Consider the following 14,516-nt stretch of genomic DNA (forward strand, 5'->3'; position numbering starts at 1 on the left):
GTTGTTTTTAATCCTCTGTTACATGTTTCTTTGATCGTGTTTTAAATGTGTTTCTTTTTCTCTGTCCTTGTATTTCATGTTCTGTGTCAAACACCTGGAACTGCCTTAATGCTGTAAAGGCTGATCTAAATCCAGCTGCCTTTTCTGACAGAACTCCTGGAACCCCAGTGCACAGCAGCTGGACACGCTTCACTGTCAAGTCTAGACTGAAATGTTCTGTATTATCATTTATTCGTAACATTATCATTGATTTGTAATATTATCATTGATTTGTAATATTACTATTTATTTGTAATATTATCATTTATTTGTAATATTACCATTTATTTGTAATATTAGAGCGACACAAACTCCAGAAATGATTGACAGAACTGTGGTTTTTTGCTGATCTCCATCATTGTAGTCCAGACAAACCAGGGATCCCCAGTGGGTTCTACCCTCAGACAGACCAGACCAGGTCCACAGGACTGGCTTTATGGTCCTGGGTGAATGGAACTGAACCCAGGGTTTGAGTTGGTGCAAAATAATAGAAAAGATCATTATTAAGATAATAATTTCAAAAGAAATTCAAACTTTTCTTGTTGACGCAGCGGACATGAAATGGAATGAGTAAAAGACAGATGTGTGATGATCTGTATCAGACAGTTGATGTTTGGTGCAGGAGTACGAATATGAAATATGAGTATGAAATAGAACAGATTTTATTTATTAGTTTATCCTCTGGTATCCCGTCCTCCAAGGCTCTTACTAAACACCAGGTGTGCCTTTTTCACACACTTGTGGAATAATGTAAAAAAAAAAAATCATACAGTTTGTTTTTAATTCTTTTACACTTTTTTCTATTTCATCAACTTGAGCCATAAATAAAAATACCAAATACTCAATAATTGTCACATTTTTTAACCCTTTAAATGCTGTGTTTGTGATGGAAACAAACCAATTTTTGATGCAAAAAACACAAACAATTATTTTTTTCAATCTACTCCATAAAAAGTGGATCACATATTATTAGATTTTTTACTCATGGCATATGTCAGTGATTAACTCCAACACTGGTTAATTTGCATCATTATTATTTTTGGCGCTAGGTCAAATGTTCAAAAATACTAGCATCTGTCACCGAGTGTGTGAAAAATGCACACCAATAAATCAAACTATTAAATATTATATATGTATTTATTTTTCTGCTCTAATTTGATTTTATTTTTGTAAATCCAGCTCAGTCCTAATCATACAGATCAAATGTTAGAAATAGTGCGTTTTAGGCACACTTGGCAGACAGATGCTAGTCTGGCCATTTTCTTTTGTTTACAATGTGCACATTTGAGTTGGTGGACAGAATTTTAAAGATCATGAACAAATGAACAACTGTTGAATTCAAACCTGATTTAAATTATGAAAAATAATATGAAGTTTTTTAACACAAAGTGAAAAGTGTGCGTAAAAAGCACACCTGGATACCAGAGGGTTAAAGTCATTTAATGTTCCAAATGTAATTGAATTTCCAAACATCCTGTTCTTGTTTCGTCTGTTCCTCCATAAACCCATGAACAGCTGAAGGTTCTACTGATAATGGACCCAACAGGCTCAGATCCACATGGACAGGAGAAAGGAGGCAGGCTTACCTTCACTGTGGACCCAGCTGGTCTGTGACGGAGGACCCAGCTGGTCTGTGACGGAGGACCCAGGTGGTCTGTGACGGAGGACCCAGGTGGTCTGTGACAGAGGACCCAGGTGGTCTGTGACGGAGGACCCAGGTGGTCTGTGACGGAGGACCCAGGTGGTCTGTGACGGAGGACCCAGGTGGTCTGTGACGAAGGACCCAGGTGGTCTGTGACGGAGGACCCAGGTGGTCTGTGACAGAGGACCCAGGTGGTCTGTGACGAAGGACCCAGGTGGTCTGTGACAGAGGACCCAGGTGGTCTGTGACAGAGGACCCAGGTGGTCTGTGACGGAGGACCCAGGTGGTCTGTGACGGAGGACCCAGGTGGTCTGTGACAGAGGACCCAGGTGGTCTGTGACAGAGGACCCAGGTGGTCTGTGACGAAGGACCCAGGTGGTCTGTGACGGAGGACCCAGGTGGTCTGTGACAGAGGACCCAGGTGGTCTGTGACGGAGGACCCAGGTGGTCTGTGACAGAGGACCCAGGTGGTCTGTGACGAAGGACCCAGGTGGTCTGTGACGGAGGACCCAGGTGGTCTGTGACGGAGGACCCAGGTGGTCTGTGACGAAGGACCCAGGTGGTCTGTGACGGAGGACCCAGGTGGTCTGTGACGGACAGTAGACACACACTAAGGTTTAACCTGTTGGAGGGCGGGGCCTCTGTGGTCACATGGTCAGACATGAGTCTGTGTCTGCTGTTTGACTCTGGTCATAAACATATTTACAGTTTGTACAGTTTAGTACTGACCTAGTACTGGTTGAACCTGGTGGTCCAGATTTAAACCTGGGTCTGGATTCTACAGATTCTTAGTCAGAGTTTCTCCTCATGAACAAATTCTAGGAACATTCTTAGACTCAGGAAGTTTTCTTAGAATTTCCCCTAAAAATGCAGAGTAGATCCTAGTAAAGATAAAAACTGTTCCTAACCCGAACCGTTAAGAGAACGCCTAAGGAGAGATCTGTTCAGAGCAGGAAGAGGACTTTAAGGGGAAGAGGACTGTTAAGGGGAAGAGGACTTTAAGGGGAAGAGGAGTTCCTTAAGCAGAGGACCAAATGGAAGAGGCAGGAGAGAGATTCTGCAAACACTGGACGACAGTGAATTAATTAAACGCTACAGATTGAACTGTAAAAAAACAAAAACAAAACAAACATTAAAAAACAGTATTATTCCAGCAGCAGGGGTGCTGAGAAACTACTGTTAAATTATGGAAAATAACCATCTCATAAAAATACGGTAATTTTCCATAGTTCAAATACAGTTTTTTGCCCTAACTTTACATGTTTTTTTTGACTTTTTAATGTTGAATAAAGAATATTTCCATGTATTAAAACAATCCAATTCCCCATAAATAAATAAATAAATAAATAAATATATATATATATATATATATATATATATATATATATATATATATATATATATATATATATATATATAAAATTTTCAGTGAGACTCAGTTGTCCAGTCCACTGATAAAAACTGTATTTGGACAGTTTATCAGTGCTTATACATGTTATACATTCACACAAATACATTTATTCAACATTTTTGTTGTGAAACCTCCTGTAATTACACAAGATATTTGTCAATTAACAAACAAGTCTGGTTCAACTGACAGAACAAATACTTCTGTTACTGTTAATTGTCAGTAATTTTATCTGGTTTTATTTATTTTTTACAGTATTAAACTTTAAATTAAATGTTTAATCTCATAAATAGAAAATAAATATTTGTGAAATTATGATACATTTGTGAAAATATTTTAACTGTATTTTTCTGTGAAAAAAGAAAAAAATTCTTTAAAAAAAAATGTAAATTTTTTGGTTCTTCACAGTTAGTTTTTTCCTGTTCTTCTCCATTTGACTTGTAAAATCACAGTCTGTTTTTGTCATTTCACTGATATTTTCCTGTATCTGAAAAATACGGAAAAATCTGTAAAATAAATGGTGAAAATTCTGTTAAATTACAGATTTTTTACAGTGTGGATGGTGCAGAATCCTGTTTGTGGTTGATCTCATTCCAGATGCTCTTACTTCTCCAACCCAACACCACAATGCAACAGCACCCACATGAAAGACATCCCAACACTGAGGGATTTAATGACAACAATGATGACCCGGGTCTGTCCTAACCCTCCATCTGCTGGGTCAGGGTCAGGTTCAGCGTCAGGGTCAGGGTCAGGGTCAGGGTCAGGGTCAGGGTCAGGGTCAGGGTCAGGGTCAGGGTCAGGTTCAGGGTCAGGGTCAGGGTCTCAGACACTTTACTCTGGTTCAAACCAAACTGAGTTCAAATGTTGAAAGTGCATAAATGACCAACATGCCAATGAATCTGAAGAATTAAATCAAACTGTCACTGTGTGAATCCTGTGGGCTGGAGTTTTTCACACAGTTTGTCGATCATTTTAAAGTAAATCTTATTATTCACTGAACAGATCTTTTCTTGGATGTGAAATATTTACAGTATATTTATATATATTTACAGTTCCACAGTCTTCATCACATTGGATTCTATGATTCACTTTATCCATTCCAGGCTCCACCCTTTGTCCATTTTCACCAACAGTCTAGTGTTTTCTAGCTTTAGGATCAGCCAATCACAGCTTTTGAAATGATGACTCCTCCCTCCAGCAGGTGGACCACACCTCCTCACTAACAGGAGTTTGGCTCCATTCTTTACTCACAGTTCAGACTGTTCTGGACTCACTGCTAAACTCAGACTGCTGATAGGAATGTTTAGGTTCAGTTCAGAGCTGGGAGAGCATTCACACAATCTGTAGAATCCAGACCAGGATCAGCGGGTCCAGGATCAGCGGGTCCAGGATCAGCAGGTCCAGGATCAGCAGGAATGAGTGGCTTTGGATAGGCCTGAACTGACCTGTTTGCTTGCTTGTTTATTTATTATATATATATATATTTTATTAATTTAACAACTTTCCCTCCAGTTCTAACTTCTGTTTTTATGATGTTTCAATCTTAGTCTAAGATCCTGCATTTCTGGTGTTTTTTTCTTCTTTATTCACTTTATACAGGAATAAATGTGGATTCCACACAGACGTATTCATCAGTTCATTCAAACTAATTATTAGGGCTGGTTACAAATGCACCAGTTCTGACACTAAAGAACATGGTTTCAGGTTCTTCACAGATCAGCCACTGTCCGACCAGGTTTACACTGAGACAGAAGTGGGCGGGGCCTTCCTCATGACACAAACACAATGGAAAACACTGCATGTCAGTCATTTTCTGCGTCCAAATCCAGATTTATTTTACACACAGATGAATTCTTGTCTGTAAACTCCATGAACCTGTTGATGTGCAGATACATCACATCTGTGAGTGATGTTGGTGTGAATCCAGTGGGTTCATTGAGTTCTATTTATCTGAATCTCACCTGGTCTTTTGGTGACAGGTCTTTTAAAGTTGTGGCACCACGTCTATGGAATGACCTGCCTCTACACCTACGGTCCATGGACTCTGTAGAGAGCTTTAAAAAACACCTCAAAACCCTCCTGTTCAACAAGGCTTTTTAGTCTCCCACCTGACCCAGGACCACCACAAACTGATTACACTCTATGTATTCATCATAAAGTACTCCATGTGTCCCCCCCCACCTCTCCCCCAGTCTCTTTATATCTCTATGGCTCTCTCTTTTCTCCTCCTTTACTCTCTCTCCTTAACCCAACTGGTCAAGGCAGACAGCCATCCTTCAGGAGTCTGGGTCTGCTCCAGGTTTCTGCTGTTAAAGGGAAGTCTTTCCTTCCACTGTCACCAGTCACAAGTGTTTGCTCCTGAAGGATTCTGTTGGGTCTCTGTAAACTTGACTTGTTTCTAATTTGAATTGATAAAGCACTTTGTGACTCTGTCTGTGAAAAGTGCTCTATAAATAAAATTTACTTACTTACTTACTTACCTGTTGAACTCAAATCAGGTCCAGGTCCAGGTCCAGATGAAGATGCTGCTGCCTCCGTGTCGTCTGTCCTGTCTGATTTGAGGACATGTCACATCCTCCTGCTGTCAGAACCAATTGGACCAGTCCAACCAGCAGAACCGGCCCAGTCTGAGTCACAGGGTTTGCTGACTTCCTCCTGAATGTTTTCCTGAAGGACGGGATCAAACCTGCATCTGCACACACAAACATTTTTGCAGATTCTTATAAAAGACGCTTGAGAACAAGACAGGTCACTGCAGCGATTTCCTGCTTCTGTGTCACATGGTTTCTCCATTGGTTGCCCCGCCCCTCACTTGCTATTTACATTTTAACATACTCATCAGTGATAAAAATGTAAAATGTGTTTTTACAGTTGATGTAAAACAAAGTATTTCATTAAAATAAAATGATTTATTCTGATATTTAAGACAAACTATGACCTTCTGTTGTTCTACACCCGGGCTTTACTTTTAAAATTTAGACATAGTATATAGATTTTCTTAAGTACCCCTGACCTCTACTCATGACCCCCAACTCCTGACCTATGACCCCTGACCCTGCTATGACTCCTATGGCAGGTCTGGATCCTCATCCTACTGTAACTGTTTTGAATTCTGGTTTAACAAAAACTCAGTGTCAGAAACCTGTTCAAGGGTCCCTGTATACTGAAGCAACGGGTGAGGGTCCCTGTGGACTGGTGAGGGTCCCAGTGGACGGGTGAGGATCCCAGTGGATGGGTGAGGATCCCAGTGGATGGGTGAGGGTGTGTTTGTGTGAGACACAAGACAGACCAGGCGGGTGGAGACAGTAGATCTGTTTATTGTGGGTCATTCAGGGACAGTAACAGTTTTCTTCCCATCAGCCTTTTCTGCCTCGTGAACAGATTTTCAATTATCGATCAGTCTGATCAGAAAACAAACAGATTACGCTCATCATTCAGTGCAAAGACAAACTGATGTTAAAGTGCTGCGACGAGTCCGACAGCGGACTGATCAGCTGACCCATCAGCTGACTGGAAGAGGAAGTGAATACTGTAGTGTGTGTTGAGGTATTTCACTGATCCGCTGCTTTTACCGTTTCATACAAAAACTACAAAATCAACCAGTACTTTGATCCACATCCAGCTCTGATTGGTACAACATATAAATAAACATTTTTACAATAAAAATAGATTAAAATCAAAATTTGGCCGTTGAAATGATTTGGATTCTTCATCATTCATTAAAAGCACAGAGGAAGGAAACTAAAGCCGCACGCGCTCAGTGGGCGTTGGCATTTATTCAAGTCTTTAAGCTCCTCCGTGGGAAACACTTTGCATTGACTGGCATGAGGTGGCGAGACTCCGCCCACCACGGAGTGGCATCACAGAGAGTGAGCAGCAGGGTGACACAGGCAGGTCACATGACACTCTCTCTCAGTTTGTCAGATTCGGTGCCGTCGGAGCTCAGCGTGGGGATGTCGACGGCGACGTGTCTGCGTCGCACTGATGCATCTTTGGAGTGGTAGTCATCGCTCTGATCCTTCGCAAAGTTTACAAACACCTGAAACACACACAGATAGGTCACATGATCAGCCACAGGTTTACACAGCTTACCTCCCACCAGCCCCCTCTGTTTGTTTGTCTACCTGGTCCAGGGTCTGTTTGTTTGTTTACCTGGTCCAGGGTCTGTTTGTCTACCTGGTCCAGGGTCTGTTTGTTTGTTTACCTGGTCCAGGGTCTGTTTGTTTGTTTACCTGGTCCAGGGTCTGTTTGTTTGTCTACCTGGTCCAGGGTCTGTTTGTTTGTTTACCTGGTCCAGGGTGGTCTGGGAGACAGAGTAGTCTTCAATTCTCAACGCCTCCTTGTTCTTGGCGAGGATGGAGAAGATGTGGGCCAGTGAAGTGAGAGATGACGGCAGCTGGTACTGGAGCATGTTGCGGTGTTTCTCCTTCAACGTGCTGCCGCTCAGTTCGCTCTCGATGAACTTCATGACGGGCAGCAGGTCGGGGTCGGGTCCCGCCACCCGCAAGATGATGGTGTACCCGTCTCCAAACCTGTCAGTCACATGGCGAGGTTACAGTAACTATCAGTCACCAGGTGGACTCATAGAAGACCTTCTGTTCATCCTGCTGTTGTTTACTGATAAAAATCTGGATTTTACAAACAAACATTTCAATAATGGAGAGACATCAAAGAGTTAACTAGTAAATAAGTCAAACAGCCTGATGTGTGTTAGCGTTAGTGTTAGCGTTAGCTGTGCGTAGTCGTCGTTAGTTGTGCGTTGTCATCATGTGCTGTAGTGGTTGGTGTTAGCTGTTCATAGTCGTTAGCGGTTTGTGGTTGTTAGCTTTGTGTAGTTGTTGTTAGCTGTGTGCGGTTGTTAGCTTTGTGTAGTTGTCGTTAGCTGTTCGTAGTCGTCATTAGCTGTGTGTGGCTGTTAGTTTTGTGTAGTTGTTGTTAGCTGTGTGCGGTTGTTAGCTGTGTGTAGTCGTCGTTAGCTGTGTGTGGTTGTTGGTCGTTAGCTGTACCTGTTCTTCAGGTGTTGGACGCTGCCCAGACACCTGAACCTGCCATTCACCATGATGGCCATCCTGGTGCATAGAGCCTCACACTCTTCCATACTGATACGACAACAACAACATCATCAACCCTGTTAGTGTGTTGTGTAAACTGGTCAAACATCTAAGATCAAATATACTTTATTGATCATCCAAGGGGGAAATTCAAACTACACGTGACATCTGACTTTTAAGTTAACAAACCTCTGTAGTTTTGTTCCCATGTTTATGTTTGCGATATGTTAGGAGTTGAGGTGTGTGTTACCTGTGTGAGGTGAGTACGATGGACCGCCCCTCCTTGATGACGCTGTGGATGCAGTTCCAGAGCGCTCGGCGGGCTTTGGGGTCCATCCCAGTGGTGGGTTCGTCCTGTAACAACCAGCACAGCCAAGTTCAGGTGAGCCCACAGGTTCAACAGGAAGCACAGCGAGAAGGTCAGCAGCAGCAGGAGCGCCATCGTCCTACCTGAGCCCACCTGAGCCCACCTTAACCCACCTGAGACCCCAGATCTTCACCTACATCTACCCCTACTACTGGCTGTTCTGTGGTCTCAGCTCAGCCTCTTTTGTCCTCCTTCTTCTGACTTCAACAAATGCTGCAGCCCATTTAATCCGCTGTTACACCCCCCCACCACCACCACACACACACACACACACACACCTGCTCTCTGATTGGCTGAAAGCAGTCCTATGCTGTTGAGTAACTGTTCAGATTTTACTCTAATCTGCACCGTAAAGCTCCAACTAAATGTAACTGCACTGTAAAACCGAAAACTCAGAAATATTAAAAATACAGAAAAAAAGTAGATTAAACTACTGATCCTTCCTCTATTAAACACAATAGAATAGAATAGAATAGATCTCCAGGAATGTGTGTTACCAGGAAGACAACAGGCGGAGCTCCAATCAGAGCCATGGCCGTTGACAGTTTCCTCATGTTTCCTCCGCTGTAACTTCCTGCTGCTTTGTCGGCGTACTTCACCAAACCCAACTTCCGGATGCCCCATTCAGCCACCTGTCAATCAAACACTGTCCTCATCAGTGTCGGTCTCTCTCTTCTTAATAAAAGCCAGAAATCTTCACACATGACATTCTAAACTTCCTGCCCCCTGTAACCTTTGACCCTGACTCACGTCGCAGACTTCCTTCTCGGGCACCCCTCTGAGAACGGCGTACAGCTCCAGATGCTCCCGCCCCGTCAGCAGCTCGTTGATGGCGTCAAACTGAGGACAGTATCCCATGTTCTGATGGACCTCGTCGATCTCCCTCAGAATGCTGTGAAGTGTGACAAAAGTATTAATTATCATCTACGTCTGGTTTGGAGGGTTCAGACGACTACGGTCTGGAGGGTTCAGACGACTACGGTGTGGAAGGTTCAGATGACTATGGTCTGGAGGGTTCAGACAACTACGGTTTGGAGGGTTCAGAGGACGACGGTCTGGAGGGTTCAGACGACTACGGTGTGGAAGGTTCAGATGACTATGGTCTGGAGGGTTCAGACAACTACGGTTTGGAGGGTTCAGAGGACGACGGTCTGGAGGGTTCAGACGACTACGGTCTAGACGGTTCAGACAACTACGGTGTGGAAGGGTCAGATGACTATGGTCAAGAGCAATGGTTTCCAAACTTTTTACAGTGAAGTACCCCCTGAAATAAACTTTTTTACCCAAGTACCCCCAACTCTCGCTTCAGCATTTTTGATTGAAAAAAATTTGGCAAAATTTGTTCCTGTGCCAAAGGTGTCTGTTTACATTTTTCCAAAAAAATTTCAAGTACCCCCTGGGTTTCTTCCAAGTACCCCTGGGGGTACACATGCCCCACTTTGGGAACCTCTGGTCTGGGGGGGGCTCCAAGGAAAAAATATTAGGAACCACTGGTCTAGATGACTATGGCCTGGAAGGTTTGGCTTTGGTCTAATTCTAAAAGTTTGAGTTCAGATAAAACATGATTTGTGTCTGTGTTGAACTTTTTCATGAATATGTTGATTTGTGCAGCTGTTCGTCTGTTGCGTCTCTCTGCAGGGTCCCTGAGCCACAGGTTGGACCACATGCAGATTACAGATTACAGAGGAGATGAAGCAACACTTTAAATGAAGATCAACAGTAATAATGAGCTTAACCAGGACCAGGTCAGACAGTGTGTTTATGTGGACCAGGTTCAGTTCAGGTCTCTCCTCTCAACACAAGGTTTTAATTCTCAGAATAAACACAGAGCCAGGTCAATACCACAACAACAACAACAACAACAACAACAACATGTCACCTGATGTTTGTTAATAACAGTGTCCTGTTTTTACTCATATTATGTTTGTAGAGTTATGGTTATGGTTGGGATGAGGGGGTAATGGGTTAAGGGTTTAGGGGTTATTGGGTTAGGGAGTTTGGGTTGTCGGGTTAGGGCAGCAGTTCCCAACCTTTTTTGGCTCGTGACCCCATTTTAACATCACACATTTCTGGCGACTGCAGACTTTTTTTTTTTTCTAAAATAAATTTGTTTTTGATCATGTAATAGTTTGCTATACTATGCTGCAAATAAACATTAATTTTAGATGGCATTTAGTCTATATAATGTATATTATTATGGACAGAGGCAGAAACTCCAGGTGTAGATTGCTGCACAAAGTGAGAATTTTATTTTCCTTGGTCAGGATATGTACAGTCAGTCCAGCTGTGATTTACAAGGAGGAAAATTAATACTGAACAAAGAAATAACTCAAACTATGAATTATGAAAGAGCTGCAGCATCTGAAACTGACCACAATGAACATTTGACAGATAAACAGAACCACAGTGCTGCAGTTTCAGCTTCAGAGTTTGTCTTTTATGGATTGTGATTGCCTCTCTCAACTCACCATATTTTTTAATTAGCAAGTTTTTACATTTTTTTCTTTTTAAAATTTTTGTCAATTGCTAGAAATTCCAGGCGACCCCACGTGGGGTCCCAACCCCAAGGCTGAAAAACACTGGGTTAGGGGGTTTGGGTTATGGGCTATCAGGTTAGGGTAGGCTGCTGTGACCTTTGACCTCACCTCTTCCCATTAAGGAAGGCTTCTCCGCTGGTCACCACCGTGTCTCCCGTTAACATCTTAAAGGTGGTTGTTTTTCCGGCTCCGTTGACTCCGAGTAAACCGAAACACTGGACACAAACAGACACAGTCACACATCTGTTTATCAGTCTGAACGTATCGATCCATCTATCGGTCTGATTGGTTCACCTCTCCAGGAGGAATTCCCACACACAGTCGGTCCACAGCCGGCTTCTGTTTGACCTTGAACACCTGCACAAAGGTCAAAGGTCATTGAGTTCAAGAGGAAAACAACTGGGACGTCACCCATTATTTGTCTGTCACTCAAAACACTTTGTATTCATTGTTGAATATAAATGTATAATCTGTATTATGTATAAAAGTACAGTGTGTGCTGGTGTTTAACCCTCAGATGACCTCATTGAATCCACACCCATTAGACTTGAGCCAGGGTCGAAACCTGAATCTACTCATAAACCAGTGAAATCAGCACTAACATTAAACATTATTAACGGGACTATTGATCTGATTCTATATGATCTGATTGTAGATGTTGGACTCTAACCCCCTAACCCCTTAACCTCCTAACCTCCTAACCCCCAACTGGCTGTTGGTGTAAACCTTGGTGAGCTGTCGGAGCTCCAGAATGTCTCCATGTCCAAGACCGTGGATGATCCTCTGTCTTTCACGGTACACGTCCTCGTCTTCTTCACCCAGAGGTCCAAGTTTGGTGAGTATGCTCTCAGACCTGCACACAAAAGACATTAGAAGAAGAAGAAGAAGAAGAAGAGGAAGAAGGAAGAGAAGTAGTAGTAGTAGAATTAGAAGAGTAGAGTTAACAGGTCCAGTTTTGGCGCTGTCTCCTACCTGGGTTTGATGCAGAATCGATACTGGATGAGGACGGTGATGATGAAGAATACCACCCCCTCCACCGCCATCGCAAACAGGTTCTTCCCCACCATGTCCCACTCCAGAGGAGACCGGAACCGGTTCTCACCTGGAACGAGACCACAACCCTCAGCTCCGTCCTCAGACCTCCTGAACCACCTAACCGGCTCAGCGATACCAACATACCGAATCTCTCCAGGGCGTCGGCCATGGCCTGGTTCTTGACCATGTCGATGAGTCCACGGCCCAGACAGAAGTGAGGGAAGATCAGGAGAACGTTCTTCAGGATGTCGTTGATTCCTCCGATCTCCTGAAGACAAACATCACATTCACACCACGGTTGGTCCCTTTGGTGTGTTGGGTGCTCTTGATTTTGTGGATGTTGCCGTGGTTCTAGTTGACATTCTAATCGAGGTTCTAGTCGTGGTTCTAGTTGATGTTCTAGTCAGTGTTTTAGTTTATGTTCTAGTCTTGGTTCTAGCCGATATTCTAATCGTGGCTCTAGTCGATGTTCTAATCGATGTGCTAGTCTTTGTTCTAGCCGATGTTCTAGTGGAGGTTCTAGTTAATGTTCTTGTCAACATGCAAGTCGTGGTTCTAGTTGATGTTCTTGTCATGGTTGTAGTCGATGTTCTAGTCAAGGTTCTAGTTGTGGTTCTAGTCGATGTTCGAGTGGAAGTTCTAGTCGATGTTCTAATCATGGTTCTAGTGGAGGTTCTAGTCAATGTTCTAGTCAAGGTTCAAGTCAAGGTTCCAGTTGAGGTTCTTGTCAATGTTCTAGTGGAGGTTCTAGTGGTGGTTCTAGTCGATGTTCTAGTCTACTCACGTTGTTTCCGAAAAGCTCCATGACGAAGGTGGAGATGCTGCCGTTGATGCCGATCAGGATGTTGACGCTGGTGAGGACAACGTACGCCGTGCTGGGGATCTTGAAGAAGAAGGAGGCGGGGTACATCAACGGTGTGATGGACCAGCTGAAAACACAACAACAACAACAACAACAACATGTCATGAGCTGTTGTTGAGCCTCAGATCTCCACATCCTTCCATCATCATTTGCAGACAATCAATCAATCAATCTGTCCTGTTTTTAATGTGAGTCTAAACTGTCGATTCACAGATGGACAGAAAAACATCTTCATGTGACGACACCGAGCAGATGGACTGGACTGTTGTATTGTCTTACGTTGTGTAGTTTTGTGTTATGTTGCGTTGTATTGTTTTGTGCTGTGTTGTTTTGAGTTATGTTGAGTTGTGTTGCGGTGTATTGCATTGCGTTGTATTGTCTTATATTGTGCTGTATTGCATTGTGTTGTGTTATATTGTGTTGTATTGCATTGCTCTGTGTTGCGTTATGTTGCCTTGTGTTGCATTGCATTGTATTGTTTTGCGTTGTTTTATATTGTGTTGCATTGTGTTGTGCTGTGCTGCGTTGTGTTGTTTTGTGTTGTACTGTGTTGCATTGCATTGTGTTGCACTGCATTGTGTTGCGCTGTGTTGTGTTGTTTTGCATTGAGTTGTGTCACATCTGACCCATAGAGCAGCAGCAGCAGTGCGAGCACCGGCAGGTTGGTGGACGACACATAGGCTTTTTGTTGGAAACAGATGAAGATGAGGATGACGAGCGTTGCCGGGACGATGTAGTTACACTGAGGAGACACAGAGTTAGTTGAGTTCACAGAACCAACAGCAGATGAGCAGGTGTTGGTGCTCATGTTCTCACCATGTCCCAGATGAAGTTGGCGACCCAGTAAAGCAGCGGCTGAACTCCACTGATGAACTGCATGTGTTTGGCTTTACTGACGCGCTCCTGGATCAGGAAGACCACGAAGCTGGCGGGGACGAAGGACATGGCGAAGATGACGCAGATGGACACCAGGACGTCCACGGAGGTCGTTACTCTGGAAGAGGTATGACGCAAAATCAAACGCGATCAAAAAACTCGACAGGACATCATGTGAACGTCCGAACAGTTGAACCCGCTCTGATCATATTCACTAATCCTCTGGTCATTCAGTGACCTCAACAAACCCAGGTTCAGGAAAACTTCCAGGACCAGGTCTACTTACAGGGCCACCTGGGACAACTGCTCCTTGGTCAGGTTCAGGGGATGGTTGAAGGCACTGATGCCGTAGTGGCTGGGGTCGGCCCCTGGAGGCAGGTTGGCCCTCAGGATGCCGTTGTTCATCACGTTGATGAAGGCGCCGATGCTGTGCCAACCTTTGTTATTGAACCAGATCTGAGGACAAACACAAACAGGTCTGAAGACCAGCAGAACCCGAGACCGGTTCAGTCCACATGGTGGATCCGTCAGACTCTGGACCATGTTGCCCCGTTTAAAGGAAGCAGTGGGTGTTCGGAAACTCAGGAAAAATGATTTAAAAGATGAAAAATAAAAGAAGAAGTAAAAAGTAATAAAGAATTTTTAAAAAAGGAACAAAGTCATATAAAACAAAAGCGAACACATGTCACAAATGTT

At 43.5% G+C, this 14,516-nt stretch overlaps 1 protein-coding gene across 1 annotated transcript in view; it reads right to left on the reverse strand.

Moving 5' to 3' along the window:
- Nucleotides 1-6,389: 6,389 nt before the first annotated feature.
- The window catches only part of abca1b (ATP-binding cassette, sub-family A (ABC1), member 1B), a 38,322-nt gene continuing 30,195 nt past the window's right edge, over nucleotides 6,390-14,516 (reverse strand). The window contains exons 35-49 of the mRNA XM_030145729.1: nucleotides 14,107-14,276; nucleotides 13,761-13,938; nucleotides 13,571-13,686; nucleotides 12,867-13,011; nucleotides 12,227-12,350; nucleotides 12,020-12,149; nucleotides 11,774-11,900; nucleotides 11,342-11,404; nucleotides 11,156-11,262; nucleotides 9,261-9,402; nucleotides 9,008-9,142; nucleotides 8,394-8,497; nucleotides 8,099-8,191; nucleotides 7,381-7,624; nucleotides 6,390-7,131 (exon numbers count right to left, since the gene is read on the reverse strand). Coding sequence (XP_030001589.1) covers nucleotides 6,988-7,131; nucleotides 7,381-7,624; nucleotides 8,099-8,191; nucleotides 8,394-8,497; nucleotides 9,008-9,142; nucleotides 9,261-9,402; nucleotides 11,156-11,262; nucleotides 11,342-11,404; nucleotides 11,774-11,900; nucleotides 12,020-12,149; nucleotides 12,227-12,350; nucleotides 12,867-13,011; nucleotides 13,571-13,686; nucleotides 13,761-13,938; nucleotides 14,107-14,276 — 2,022 coding nt within the window. The 3' untranslated portion in view covers nucleotides 6,390-6,987. The remainder of the gene's footprint in view (nucleotides 7,132-7,380; nucleotides 7,625-8,098; nucleotides 8,192-8,393; nucleotides 8,498-9,007; nucleotides 9,143-9,260; nucleotides 9,403-11,155; nucleotides 11,263-11,341; nucleotides 11,405-11,773; nucleotides 11,901-12,019; nucleotides 12,150-12,226; nucleotides 12,351-12,866; nucleotides 13,012-13,570; nucleotides 13,687-13,760; nucleotides 13,939-14,106; nucleotides 14,277-14,516) is intronic.

The sequence above is a fragment of the Sphaeramia orbicularis genome, chromosome 10 (assembly GCF_902148855.1).
Source record: "Sphaeramia orbicularis chromosome 10, fSphaOr1.1, whole genome shotgun sequence".
Lineage (NCBI taxonomy): Eukaryota > Metazoa > Chordata > Actinopteri > Kurtiformes > Apogonidae > Sphaeramia > Sphaeramia orbicularis.